This window comes from Triturus cristatus, chromosome 2_1 (assembly GCF_964204655.1).
Source record: "Triturus cristatus chromosome 2_1, aTriCri1.1, whole genome shotgun sequence".
Classification (NCBI taxonomy): Eukaryota; Metazoa; Chordata; class Amphibia; order Caudata; family Salamandridae; genus Triturus; species Triturus cristatus.
This window is the reverse complement of record NC_140581.1, coordinates 771,624,603-771,640,216: the sequence shown is the minus strand read 5'-3', so window position 1 is coordinate 771,640,216 and position 15,614 is coordinate 771,624,603. Positions and strand designations below refer to the sequence as shown.

The 15,614-nt window shown below is 50.4% G+C and overlaps 1 protein-coding gene across 1 annotated transcript in view; it reads right to left on the bottom strand.

Moving 5' to 3' along the window:
- ADAMTS19 (ADAM metallopeptidase with thrombospondin type 1 motif 19) overlaps window positions 1–15,614 on the bottom strand; it is a 1,193,695-nt gene that overhangs the window by 441,904 nt on the left and 736,177 nt on the right. Inside the window, exon 11 of the mRNA XM_085632713.1 lies at window positions 2,894–2,995. Within this exon, the coding sequence (XP_085488839.1) occupies window positions 2,894–2,995 (102 nt within the window). The remainder of the gene's footprint in view (window positions 1–2,893; window positions 2,996–15,614) is intronic.

The following is a 15,614-nucleotide window of genomic DNA, read 5'->3' as shown; positions in this document are numbered from 1 at the left end:
TCCAGTGAGTGCAACAGTAGGGAAAGTGTTGGATAGCTTAGGGGTAAAAATTACTATTCCCACTCCAGAGAGTGCAACAGAAGGGCCTTCTTTATTTCCTTGGTGTTTTGCCGCTTGTTTAGTTTGTATTGTACCCAGTGAGTGTAATACTTCTGGGAACCCTATTCCCCTGCGGACAGTACAACCACAATGAGCCCTGAGCTTGCCTTCTCTTGCTGACAGTTGTAGTGTACGTACAAACAGTTCTGCCGTCTGCGAGGCTATTTCTTTTCATGTAATGGTAACAACAGTCATGCAGCTTTATATGTTGATGCTGGTATTACCTTCTCCTCCCCTTGGACCAGCTATCTGTGGTCTTAATAACACATCACTGCTACCTTATCTGACTTTTCGCAGTGGGATATAATTAGCCAGAGTTCCTTTATCAAAGATTACACACTTTACATTATAGAGAAAGAAAATGAGTATAAGTCAATAATTTGCTTTCCGTACTCTTCTCATAGAAGTTCTCATCGCCAATTAAGCCACCTATTAATGTCATCTCAATTTCAGAAATGTCTGGGCAAGTTTACACATGACCAATAATTCTTTTAAGTTCAGAAAGGTTTTATTAACAAGAATAAAGATGTCAACATACAGTTCACAATATTAAACTCTTGTCATTACAATTGAAAATGCTATAATAGAGTTATTTGAAATGGACTCATAAATAAAAGACAAAAGGAATGAAACGATATAAATAAATCATGAGAATTATTAAAATATCAAAACTGAAAAAATAGAATAAAAAGAAAACTCTAGAAAATAGAATAAAAAGAAGACCCTAGATACACATGACCAATAATTCTTAATGCTTCAGATGTGGGTCATGTGGGTGCTATCCTTTATGGACAAAATGTCACAGATATTCCACTTTGATTATTTTGGGGAAGAGATACTGGAATGTTTTCGCCAAGTAATAACCCACTGCCAAACTAGAAATTAAGGTGAAATGTGTGCAGATATTCATGCTGAACATATACATTATATGTGATACAAGTGTGGCCTATCTACTTACAACTTCATAGGAAGGGCAGCAGCCACACAGACATGGCCTATAGTGCAGTCTTGTGGCTGACTTCCAGAAGTGAGAACAAGGACGGTCTCACTTTTCCTTGATGCCGGGAAAGTCATTTGTTAGCCTTGCCTCCCCAGGTGCTCAAGCGGGCTTAAAGGGCTCAGGACCCTGTCCAGCTAGGCGCTTCCCTAGAGCCTAATACAGTCATCTCCCAAACAGGCAGCTGGTCCGTTCTCACAGAATACAGCCATTTGTGCCCCTGAGGGAGTGAGCAGGAGGCCAGCCAACTGACCTCTGCAGAGCTAGGCCAGCCCCAGGTGCAAAAGGAGAGCACACGTCTTTCCGGCTGCTTCTTTCCAAGGCAGGTCAGGCAGCACTTTTCTTCCTAAAACATTTTAAAGAAGGGGTTTGAGAGATTCGGAAACCACCTTATCTTAGGCCTACAAAGGCCGAAATTCAGTTTATTCCATTGTCTGCTTTCAGCCATCATTGTTACTGTGGGTTAATTGTGGAACAGTCAACATACGTTTCACCCCATCTGCTCCATGACCAGGGGCTTTGTCAAGCCTGTCAGGGTATTTACAATGAGACAACTTTTAGGATCGTAAAGTATAATAATATTTGTGAACACTAATGTCCCGTGTCACAGAGCACGTGTAAACACTGCAAAGGAAAGAGTGACAGACAGTGTAATATCAGCCTATCATGGAGAACATGCAGGCGCTTGCCAAGTAACTGTTTTGATGAATTCTTTTTGAAAAACTATTTCTAATTTTTCCTCTCTCGAAAATCCAAGCTATATAATAAAAAAGAAACATGGCTTCCCAGCACAATCAAGCTAAGGAGTATAACTGGTTCTAGGAACCTAGGGGCATATTAACAAGGGCTTTATCTCCGCTTTTTTGGCTTTAAAAGCCAAAGAAGCGGAGATAAAAATATCGCCCTATCAACAACAGGGTGCTAACATGCAAAATCGCATGTTAGCACCCTTTTTCACTACGCTTCCCTTTGCATCTCTAATGAGAAGCAAAGTGGGCGTTCCAGAGCAAAATAATAGGAGAAATGTCGCTAAGCGACATTATTCCTATTATCAAGCTTCACGCAAACCCTGTTAGAGACAAAAAAAGCAGCGCTAACCACGGTTAACGCTGCTTTTTTACGTCTGCTAATTTTCAGACTTAGCCATGTAATCCAATGAGAGGTGGATTACATGGCTAAGTCCACCATGGGCTATCAACAAGGATATCCCTATCCTTGTAGTTTTATCGCTGCATTACCAGCGATAACCTCCCAAAATGCCGCTATCGCTGGATTTTTTATCGTCTAGGCGGGTAGCGTTGTTAATAACGCGATAACCAGGCGATATTATCCAGCGATAGCGGGCGTTAAAGACATTAACGCTAAGCGCCCTTAGCGTTAATTTTCCCTGTTCCTTGTTAATATGCCCCCTAGATTCTAGCTAACCTTATGTGGACAGCACCAGAGAGCTGAGGGCTTTAAAGGGAATGCCGAGAAAAAAGGAGATGCCATTTAGCCAAAGTCATGACCAATGAAGTAAAATTTATAGAGCATGCGCTGTCATTTGATGTCAGCTCTACAGCACAAAAGATATATGTTCAATACATTGTTCCCCATACTGTGTGCTACAAAGTTGACACTGTTCAGGACATCAATTTTCTTGAGCTAAGTGAGCTTTACAATCATCTGTATTTTATCAGCAGGTGATGATTTGTTAGACGGTACTGACATTAACCATGTTGCTCAATTTAACATAACATGAGAAAACAATTGTATTTCTGTATTGGGGCACAGGGACATTCGGAGATGGCAACTTACCTTCCCTGCTTCACATTCTGTTCCATCCATAGGTGGGTCAAGCCTGGTTTTACATTCCTTCTCACCTTCTAATTCACACCACAGGCCCGCACAAATGCCATGCTGATAAAGAAAGAAAGGTTCAGAGCACCAGGCGTAGTCAAAATATTGCAATATTTCAGAATTTACATAATTTCCCTGCTTCACATTTAATTGTTGGAAGTAAAATAAATGCATTTGTTAATTACTATAATTATGATGTTGCAAGAAAGTTTATTTGTCCCTTGTAAATTAACTTGACAGCTAGCTTATGAGCTATTTTCGCTTCACTAACTACCTATGACATCTGACATCTGGGAGAGGAGAATTTAAATTGGCAAAGTCTTCTAAGTCTTCAATTTTAATTAGGGCTCCCTGTTTTATGGTATTTTGTTTTTAAACATTTCCGTCTGTATTTATCCATATTTATTTTTGGACATATTATTGGCAGGTATCCATATTTATTTAGTGTTTTGAGAATTAATAGAGTCGTAAAATGGTTTATTTGCATCTTTAATTAACTAATAAACATGCACTCAAACTTTGATACATGTAGCAATTTAGCAAATTAACCAGTCAAATATTACAAAACCCTACACCCACAGATAAATATTAGCATGCGTCTAGAAATATATGTTAACATATGCCTGTATTTAAGGAAATATCATCCTGTTTTTCAACTCTCCAAGATATCCATCTGCTAAGACTTGCCTGGAATTCATAAAGGTCAGCATGGGCAGTCCCTCACAAAAGGACCATTTTCTGTATTTTTCCACTTTAAAAAATAAATACAGGCACTAAACCCATTGTTTTCTGGCTGTGTTTATCTGCAAAAACGCAAAACTGGAAGCCATGATTTTAATACAATATATTAAACAGTTTAAAGACTCATTGGCTGTGGAGCTTATCTTGGAATGGTTGGTGTCCACAGGTTTGGACAGTCAGTGTTACAAGTAACTAAATGGTGGTTCAACTATTTTCAGGTTTTCTTTAGATACTGAAAAGATGAGCACTGTCAAACAGCTGCATAAATGTGTATTATTACAACACAAAATTAACATCTTAAGCAAAAAGTGCCAAGAAATCTGTACATTTTGCATCATCATTATTTGGACTAAAGCAAATCTCCTCTAAAAAATACTTTAACAAACACATAAACAGCTTCCTCCCAAATGTTGCGCTTAAACATTCAGAAAATTACAAACTTACCTATTTATATTTTTATTTACTAAATCAACAGTTGTGATCCTCATTCTCTAAATCACCTACCCATGCCGACTATTGTACTTTAAGTGATACTACCCCAGCCCTGTTAGCTGTGCCAGTTCAAATTCACACCTAAAATAAACACATTCATTTAAAGTTAACCCACCTGTCTGGAGCCCATCTTACTACCTGAACAAATATATTAACAGCCAGATGTAGGCTCACCCAAAAGAAGCCCCTGAGATTTTACAGACTAATAAACCATTCATGTAATAGGGACTGCAATAAAAATATATATAAAAAAAGTAGAAGGGCCATCAAAGGCAGCCTGTGGAGCTCCTTAGGACTCCTGTCTGCTCTCTCTGTAACTTCCACACTGTAAGCTGTCAATCATAAAAGGCTTACACTGAGACAAAAGCTGCTGGCAGCTCACATTACCTTTCAATGGTTTACAATCACAGGAGCACTGGCAAAGTATTGACATGTTTAGTTATCTGTTGCAGAGAATGAGGGCCGTCCTTTACTACTCTCTTTGGCTTGAGACTCACAAGAACAGCCAGACTTAAAGAGAATTAAAGTAATAAAGTCATTTATGACTCACAATGCCACTTTAGTATATTGCAAATTGAGTCTTTGCAATCGCAGAACCATCTGATTTGCACAGCACAATCTTTTTGGGCACAAAAAAACCTTTGCACTTTGTTGTCCATTTTTTACAGCACCCCTCTTTACTGGTTAGGCTCACCCCTTTATGATAGAAAGAATGAAGCCTGCCAGTAAATCTTAGGGCCCTATCACTGGTCTCGCAGTCTGAGGACGACCAGGCTCGTGGTGGCGGGGCGGTGGCGGATCCAGCCACCGCTGCACCACCACTCTGACCGCCCCATTAGGAGTTGGGCAGTAGGACCACCATGGGACCTCTGGCTCTGCCAGGGAAACGCCATTCCCTGGCGTTGGAGCGGTGGTCAGAGGCCGCAATATGCTTGGTGGGACCACCATTGTCCCGCCAAGCATATTACGAGTTTCCTCTCCTCCTGGGTTTACAATGATGTTCTTCCTCCATGAAAACCTTGGAGGAGAGAAACAAAGGTGTCCTATAGGGCCCTCTTGTGCCTCACCGCATGTGGATGTACACAGGGGGGCATAACATGTGCCCCCTTGTGTGCATGCACATACATTCTTTCGAGTCCATTCTGTGCAGGAACCTTGTAGTGCGATCCCATTGAGGTGCCCTTTTCAAAGGCACCACTGTGAGACCGCCATGCTGCCCACCTGCTAGACTACAGAAAAGGCATAATCTGGCAGACGGGCGGCGGCCACCTTCAACAGAGCGGTGGTGCAGCAGTTTGCACCGCTGCAACACCGTTCCACGAAAAGTCATAATCGGGCCCTTAGTGTCTGGTCCAACTGTGACAAACTTTATAGCTCTTGAGGGTTCTGCTCTCTTTTGATTTTTTGAGTGTACTGTCTTACTTTTGTACAGGGGTGGGCAATAAACTCTGTTCTGCAGCCAGAGTTTGCAGACTTGTGCCCACTCTGCGTTACACGTGTAACACAGAGTTCCAGCAAAAATGCACCAACGTCTGTGTAGCAGAGATTTTTCTCATGTGTGGCTCACCAACATCAGGGTGCCGATTACGATCCGGTAAAAAAAATTCCCGTACGACTCGTATCCGGTCTTTTTACCGTACGAATCGTACAAATGCCTTACGAACTGGCAATCACGATTCGCATGGTAAAATGTCCATACGAACCGCATCGGGAATGATTTCCCACACGTCCTCGGGTCGGAAAATGTGTCCGACACGTCCTCGGACGATTTACCGTACAAATGTGAAAGGTGAAGTCCGACCGAGGAATCACGATCCATCCCGTGCGTCCGATGTGACAACCGTATGGAAAAAACACCGTCCGCACCGAACTCCCATAACAACCATGGAGACATGTGCCCGCATACGCGCCCAACACTCCCCCCCGCCCCGTACGTCCGAGACGTACCCCCGTGTATGTACACCCCCACCCGTGTATGTACACCCCAGTACGTTCGAGTCGAACCCCCACCCCTGTACGTGTCGTACCACCGTCTATGTACACCTCAGTACGTTCGAGTCGAACCCCCACCCCTGTACGTGTCGTACCAACGTCCATGTACACCCCAGTACATTCGAGTCGAACCCCCACCCCTGTACGTGTCGTACCAACGTCCATGTACACCCCAGTATGTTCGAGTCAAACCCCCACCCCTGTACGTGTCGTACCACCGTCTATGTACACCCCAGTACGTTCGAGTCGAACCCCCACCCCTGTACATGTCGTACCAACGTCCATGTACACCCCAGTACGTTCGAGTCGAACCCCCACCGCTGTACGTGTCGTACCACCGTCTATGTACACCCCAGTACGTTCGAGTCGAACCCCCACCCCTGTACGTGTCGTACCAACGTCCATGTACACCCCAGTACGTTCGAGTCGAACCCCCACCCCTGTACGTGTCATACCACCGTCTATGTACACCCCAGTACGTTCGAGTCGAACCCCCACCCCTGTACGTGTCCGACCCCCATGTATGTACACCCCAGTACGTTTGAGTCGAACCCCCACCCCTGTACGTGTCGTACCACTGTCTATGTACACCCCAGTACGTTCGAGTCGAACCCCCACCCCTGTACGTGTCGTACCAACGTCCATGTACACCCCAGTACGTTCGAGTCGAACCCCCACCCCTGTACGTGTCGTACCACCGTCTATGTACACCCCAGTACGTTCGAGTCGAACCCCCACCCCTGTACGTGTCGTACCACCGTCTATGTACACCCCAGTACGTTCGAGTCGAACCCCCACCCCTGTACGTGTCGTACCAACGTCCATGTACACCCCAGTACGTTCGAGTCGAACCCCCACCCCTGTACGTGTCGTACCACCGTCTATGTACACCCCAGTACGTTCGAGTCGAACCCCCACCCCTGTACGTGTCGTACCACCGTCTATGTACACCCCAGTACGTTCGAGTCGAACCCCCACCCCTGTACGTGTCGTACCAACGTCCATGTACACCCCAGTATGTTCGAGTCGAACCACCACCCCTGTACGTGTCCGACCCCCATGTATGTACACCCCAGTACGTTCGAGTCGAACCCCCACCCCTGTACGTGTCGTACCACCATCTATGTACACCCCAGTACGTTCGAGTCGAACCCCCACCCCTGTATGTGTCGTACCACCGTCTATGTACACCCCAGTACGTTCGAGTCGAACCCCACCCCTGTACGTGTCCGACCCCCATGTATGTACACCCCAGTACGTTCGAGTCGAACCCCCACCCCTGTACGTGTCGTAGCACCGTCTATGTACACCCCAGTACGTTCGAGTCGTACCCCCACCCCTGTACGTGTCGTACCACCGTCTATGTACACCCCAGTACGTTCGAGTCGAACCCCCACCCCTGTACGTGTCGTACCAACGTCCATGTACACCCCAGTACGTTCGAGTCGAACCCCCACCCCTGTACGTGTCCGACCCCCATGTATGTACACCCCAGTACGTTCGAGTCGAACCCCCACCCCTGTACGTGTCGTACCACCGTCTATGTACACCCCAGTACGTTCGAGTCGAACCCCCACCCCTGTACATGTCGTACCAACGTCCATGTACACCCCAGTATGTTCGAGTCGAACCTCCACCCCTGTACGTGTCGTACCACCGTCAATGTACACCCCAGTACGTTCCCGTCGCACCCCCAACACAACCTCCTAAGTACGGAGCGCACCCCAGGCCCCAACATCACAACCGCATGTACGAGTCGTACCAAGCCACACACAAGGACAGCACCGTACAACCAAATGGCCCATGTACACACCGTACACACGCTAAAAACGCACGTACACAACCAGGACAAAACTAAACAACACAAGAATACACTATTCGAATGGCACAAAGCCACTAAACATGGCCCACAAACACTAAAAAAACACATCCACTGACCTGCAACTGCCAAAAACAAACAGAGGCCCAAAACACCACCACTCCTTATAACACACCCACCCAAACTTCAAACACAGCCACACCCACCCATGGACCAATAAAAAGGGCCCACATACACAAACCATGAGCCTTTGCAACAGACTCACTGCTGCCAGACACCACAGAACCATACTACATGCCTCACCACACCTTACACTTGCAAACCTCCACACAACCACCTCCACAAACACCCCCTCATCACATTCACACACACACACTTGCACAACCACACCCACACACCCACAACCATCCACACACACCCCCCCACCATCCACACCCACACCCCTCACCATGCCCACCAACAAGAATCCAAAGTTCAGTAACCGAGAGTTGGAGGTCCTTGTTGATGAAATCCTCAGAGTCGAGCCACAGCTCTTTGGAACATTGGTCAGACAGACCAGCATTGCAGCAAAAACAGCCATGTGGCAGACCATCGTCGATGCTGTGAATGCTGTTGCGGACACCAGAAGGACCAGGCAGGAATGCCAAGCCAGGTGGTACGATCTGCGGAGGAGGGTCCGAGCCAAGATGCTGGAGGAACACAACCAGGCCAACGCCACCGGAGGAGGGCCCTCCCGCAGACCCGTGCACTACCAGCCCTGGGAGGAGAGGGTGATGGCCATACAGCCGGTGGAGGCAGTCGAAGGATTAGGAGGACTTCGAGACCCGGGTGAGTACACGAACAACGCACCTCACATGGGGGGGACCTCATCCACAACCAAAATCACTAACAGGCACGCAACCACCCCAACCTATCGCATGACTCAACCACACTCCATGAACACGCACATGCCACTGCCGCCACCATGCCCCATGCACCCAGCTGGACAATGTCAAGTCACAGGCCACAGAAGACACCAACACATGACACGGTAACCCGGATGGCAGGAGGGTGGGCCCCAAAAATCACATAGTGCAACTCAGAAGCAGACAACAATGCCCTCTGCCCATATGGCCCAGGTCACAGCCAGACAAACAGTGTGTCCCCACACAGGAAAGACTCGCCAGCAAATGGCGGACGCCTTGTATCAACACATGGGGGTGAAGGCACTGTTTTGCACATGACAGCAGCTAATGAACAGCCAACACTGTGAAAGAGTGGCAGCACACACAACCACAGCAGCAGCGCACACACAGACACTACACCCAATGGGTGCCTGGAGATCACAAACAAACTCACAGCAACAAGCCAAGGGCCATTCAAAGGACTGGAAAAAGTGTGTGTCTAGGAAGCTGGGCTGAGGTGACAGAGGGTGACACACAGAGGGAGGGAGAGGGGGACAGAGAGGGAGGGAGAGGGGGACAGAGAGGGAGGGAGAGGGGGACAGAGAGGGAGGGAGACACAGGGACACGGACAGAGGGAGGAGGCAGACACACGGAGGGAGGGAGAGGGGGACAGAGAGGGAGGGAGAGGGGGACAGAGAGGGAGGGAGACACAGGGACACGGACAGAGGGAGGAGGCTGACACACAGAGGGAGGGAGAGGGGGACAGAGAGGGAGGGAGAGGGGGACAGAGAGGGAGGGAGACACAGGGACACGGACAGAGGGAGGAGGCAGACACACGGAGGGAGGGAGAGGGGGACAGAGAGGGAGGGAGAGGGAGGGAGAGGGAGGGAGAGGGGGACAGAGAGGGAGGGAGAGGGGGACAGAGAGGGAGGGAGAGGGGGACAGAGAGTGAGGGAGACACAGGGACACGGACAGAGGGAGGAGGCTGACACACGTAGGGAGGGAGAGGGGGACAGAGAGGGAGGGAGAGGGGGACAGAGAGGGAGGGAGACACAGGGACACGGACAGAGGGAGGAGGCAGACACACGGAGGGAGGGAGAGGGGGACAGAGAGGGAGGGAGAGGGAGGGAGAGGGAGGGAGAGGGGGACAGAGAGGGAGGGAGAGGGGGACAGAGAGGGAGGGAGACACAGGAACACGGAGAGAGGGAGGAGGCTGACACACAGAGGGAGGGAGAGGGGGACAGAGAGGGAGGGAGACACAGGGACACGGACAGAGGGAGGAGGTTGACACACGGAGGGAGGGAGAGGGGGACAGAGAGGGAGGGAGACACAGGGACACGGACAGAGGGAGGAGGCGGACACACAGAGGGAGGGAGAGGGGGACAGAGAGGGAGGGAGACACAGGGAGAGCAAATCAGCCGTGTGGTGTGAGGGAATGTCTGCTCATCAGCAGGTAGACTGCGTGCATGTAGCCAAGGGTGGCCAGTGCCAGAACCCCCCTCTTCACCATGGCAAAACACAGGCCCATGTCACAACCTGTTCACAAGCACAACGACAGCTACCTGCATTATATAAGTGTGTGGATCCACTCCATGTGCACATGTACAGTGCTACACGGAAGGCGCCAATGCATGGCTCGCCACACCTGCCCACTCCACTGCTGACTGCAGTCACACTTGACGCAGCAAGTAAGACTGTGCCACACATATTTAAAGGGGCCAAAGTGGTGTCCAAGGGACACACCCATGCACAAGTGCACTGTGAGTGGAATGCAAGACAGATCCTAATTCCAAGAGGAAAAGTGCCAACTTTGAAACTGATGAAACATGGATGTTGCATGGACCAAAATTAACATTGTCTCTCTCACACACAGGTCAACGTCGTGGTTCACCCCCCAACACTGGGGGGGAAGACTCACAGGACCCGGATCTGCGGGAGCCCGATCCCACCGGCAGCGACGACTCTCACCACTCTGTGGACGACCCCGACCGACCTGGCACCTCTGGTGTCCAACCACCTGCAGCACCTGCGTCAGGTACAACTGTGCCAACCACCACCCCCACTACTGCCACATCCCAGGAGACACCCAGGATCCCTGCCCCACCACCACAATGCAGCCAGGCTGGCCAGGAGGGACACGGTGTCCCGGGCACCCAGGAGGAGGCAGGCGACAACGCCAATGCCACCCCTCAGGGGTCCCGGAGACCCGATGTACCCACAAGGGCAGGCCAGGTGCAAGTGGGCAGGGGTGGTGGGAGTGGAGGACGGCGGAGGCGCGAGCCTGACCAGTTGGCTGGGGAACCGGTATTTTCCCATGTCCGTAACATCCTGGACATATACCGGCAGGACACCACGGGCCTGGCCCAGGTTGTGTCTGTCCTCGAGGGGATCAAGACCCAGCAGGCCCAGCAACATGCGGAGCTACATGCCTGTCTACTGCAACACCAACGGAGGATGGAGGACGGACAGGCTGAGCTCGTGACGGCGTACACGGGAATTCACGATACACTCCGTCGGATGGCCGACAACATGGCCGACCCTCCCTGTGCCAGAAGGCGGAGAACATCACCACCCACAGGGAGGGATCAGGAGGAGGAGGAGGAAACATCCGATGGAGCATCCCAGACGTCGTCACTGCCTGCTTCTGAGGGTCCCCGCAGGAGGGCGGGTCGTCCACGGAAAAGACCGTGAGGGTCGGCGCAACATCACCATCTCCCAGGACACCTGGCGTGGCACCTGGCCCACTGGAGCAACAGCATCACAGCATCAAGAGACATTCTCTGCCACATGGCCCTGCTGGTCACTGTCTGACCAATGTTGACAAAGACTGTGGCATGGACTCTGAGGATTTCAAATGGCAAGGACACCAACTCCCCTACTGAACTTTGGATTCCAAACTCCCGGAAAGCCCCTCACTTTATCCCCCCCCCTAAATAAAAATTCACACCATGAAGAGAAGATGGCTGCTGGTTGCATTATTACCTTACATGTGTGTTGTAAAGTCTAAACATGCCTGAGCTCTCTTTTGACTCCAACCATCCACACCCTGGGGCCTGAGTCTGGCACAGGACACACGGGTCACAGTGTATTAGTCAAGACAGACATGGAGCACCATACACACCCGTGATGGGCCCAACCAGCTGAGGGGGTGGCCGCACAATCGTGCTGACAGACACATTGAGTACAGCAACAGTCATGCGCAGAGGTCAGGGATCATGTCCAGGGTCCTGGGGGGCACCCAGGTATGTGTAGACAGGTGGCAGAACCATGTCCTGCAAGCTTGAGTCCGGTGGATGCAGAGAATGGGGGCCTGGCCAACGTTGGATGCATGGGGATGGCACATGTCACAATACCCACACAGTCATGGACATCATGCCCAATACACAGTCTCAGCCCACACACACAGCTTGCATCTTGCTACTCGACACATCGACACATAGCCACTATCAGGAAAAACCATGCCAGACATGCTGGATGCACCGTGGCAACACACCAGCATTGACGGAGAAGAGGCACCTTGGGGGCATAGGGACACCTTTATTAGTCATGTGTTCGGGATTGCAGAGGCAACTTGAAGTACACATGAACACATCTTGTGGAGTAACATGTGGGTCCAACACTGGCACCCCCCTTCTGCAGCACAAATGCGTGTTAGCCATGGAACTGGCACACAATTGTCGGCTAACAGCTAAACACCCACAGCTGCTCACGGAGAGACTGCCATACACCATTGATCCGCTGATGTGGAAGTCCCACACCATGTCAAGCCAATGCTAACCGTATGTGTCCGAGGGCAGTGTCACACACATTGATGCCATCATCACAATCCACTATCCCATCACTGATGACTGTCAACCAGGCAGACCATCTAGTCAGGTGTACACAGCTGCATGTCGTGTCCCATGGTGATGCTACATGGCTGCAGAGGAACCATACATCGACAGGGGCAGTGTGCATACATCGTGAACAACTGCCACACCCAATACACCCCTGATGCATCCCTTACCCTATGGAGACTTCCAAACGTGTCCGTGCCTGTAACGCTGAGTCAGCCCAAGATGACGTGTCCATGAGGAATAGCAGTGCCACAACAATGCAAGCAGCAGACGGCATGCGCAAGTACCTGGGGAAGAGAGACACACAAGAAGTCAGCCACAAAAAGCACAGCCACTGCATGTGCATTTACTCGACACATGTATGGATGACAACATGCTAGGTCACAATTATGACTGGGGAAATACAACCATCACTGCCACCATCACTCCAGTGACACACCCACACACACCTCTGACTCACGTGCCATACATGCCGGTGGAGACACACATCACAACACATGCCACACGGGGACCAATGCGTGCACACTCAGACACTGGTACTCACCACTAAGCAATGAAGTCGCGTATGAGCCGAGTCCGGATGTCCTCTTGCGGCTCCACATCCTCCACATCACTAGCCCCATTGCCAAGCCCTTCGTCCTCCACGGGTGGATGGTCCTCGTCATGTTGATCCAGGATGAGTGGCACAGCTCTCTCAACTGCCATGTTGTGCAGCATGCAGCAGACCATGAAGAATTTGCAGACCTTCGCAGGGGCATATGGGAGCGCGCCGCCGGTCTTGTGGAGGCACCGAAATTGGCTCTTCAGCAGGCCAAACGTCCTCTCTATCACTCGCCTTGTCCGGCCATGGGCGGTGTTGTAGCGGAGCTGGGCCGGCGTGATGGGGTTGCGGAGAGGTGTGAGCAGCCATGGCATGTTGGGATAGCCAGCGTCCCCTACATGGGAAGCACATTGACATCGTTAGAAGTGGTGCAGCGGTCGTGCTGGTAGGCTATGCAAAATACAGGACAGACAGACTGTACCCACCAACAACACATGCTCTTTCGTTGCGCAGCTGCATCATCATTTCAGGCATCCTGCTACGCCTCATGATGTAGGCATCGTGTGCTGATCCTGGAAAACGAGCACAGACATGTGAAATCACAATGTTGGACTGACACACCACAAGGGCATTGATGGAGTGGTAGTGCTTCCGATTGCGGTACGCCACCTCCCGTGCGTGTGGTGGTACCAAAGCTACATGTGTCCCATCTATGGACCCAATGACATGGGGCATCCCTCCCAGGGCATAGAATCCACGCTTGACCGCAGTCAACTGTTCAGGGGTTGGGAACTTGATGAAGTCATCCAGGTGAATCAACATGGCCTCTAAGAAATCATGCAGCACAAGGCAGAACATGCTCTGGGACATGCCACCAACATGAGCTATGGTATATTGAAAGGTACCCGTGGCAAGAAAATGTAGGGCAGCCATTACCTTCAGCTGGGGTGTCAGTGCCGTAGGATACCTGTGCTGCGGTTGCAGGTGTGATGCCAGTCTCGCCGTCAACTCCAGAATCAACGGTTGGGGGAAGCGGTAGAGCCGGATGCTGTCATTCTCCCGCATGTCAGCCAAGTCCGGATTTGCTCGGGCAAGAGGCGGCGCTCTGCAGTAATTTGGAAGTGACAAGATAGAGTGAGTGCACTACGACAACAATTCATATGTACTGAGCACATGTTAATCTGTCAATACACATATGCTACATAGGGAGTCAGGTATGTGCTACGTGCCCAGGACACGTATGGATGCAAGGTGACACCCCTACCAAGACCCAGCTACACACGGAGATTGAGAACCTCCCCATGCCATGCCATGGGAATAGCTGTGTCCCAGTGCAAGTGAACAGCCAGACGCAAGACAGGTGTGACATACGCCCACACATCAGCAGAAGTAGGATGCCGATTGCAGAGACTGGTAGCGGAACACTAGAGCCACAGGTCACATGACATTACACTAGGACAGCCCACACACCTTGCCATGAAGGTGCACATGTCATGACTCTCCACACATTCATTGTGAGGATGCAGACATGTCCTTGTCACAGTACTCCGTGTCCCATGCATACATGTGCACCTCACATCCGCTACCACATGTGGCATGGTGTGCGGTACAGTGTGCAATGTCAATCTACACACAGACACAGTTGGTTGCTGCAATGGCTGCAGCTTTTGAGGGTGCTCCAACATCAACCTGATGGGAAGCCCCCACACATACATGACATTGTCACATTGTGCACCGTGGGTAGTGACAAGTCAGGTGTGGTAACCCCTGTACCGGGCATCAGGGGACACTTCCGTGTGTTGGTGTCCATGCCATGCCAGTGACGCTCACCCCAAGTGTGCAGTACGACATGCACACATGTCAAAGGAGTCAAGGGCATGCCTGGCACACATTGCACCATCACACAGTACATCTGTACACATCTCATCATACATCTGGTGCTTTCTCGACTCAGGAGTAATGTTCCACATCACAGGCCGTCACACCTGTGCCCCACACATGTAGTAATGCACAGACGATGCCTTGATGTCAATTAATGGACAAGTATGTCCATTCATGGACAAGTATGTCCATCCATGGACAAGTATGTCCATTCATGGACAAGTATGTCCATCCATGGACAAGTATGTCCGCCCTATCCCTACCTGTGTGCCGCCTGTCACCACTGTGATGTGTGAAAACCGCTGTACTGCTGCGAAGAGGGCCTGTGTACGTTCCCATATCACTATGGGAGTGCTGCCGTATGTGTACCCATCGTGATGGCGAGCGTACAGGCATGTGTACGGCCCGTACCACTACGAGTATGCATACGCAAGAACACCCATAGTGGTAGGGCCGTACGCACGCCTGTACGCTCCCTATCACTATGGGTGGC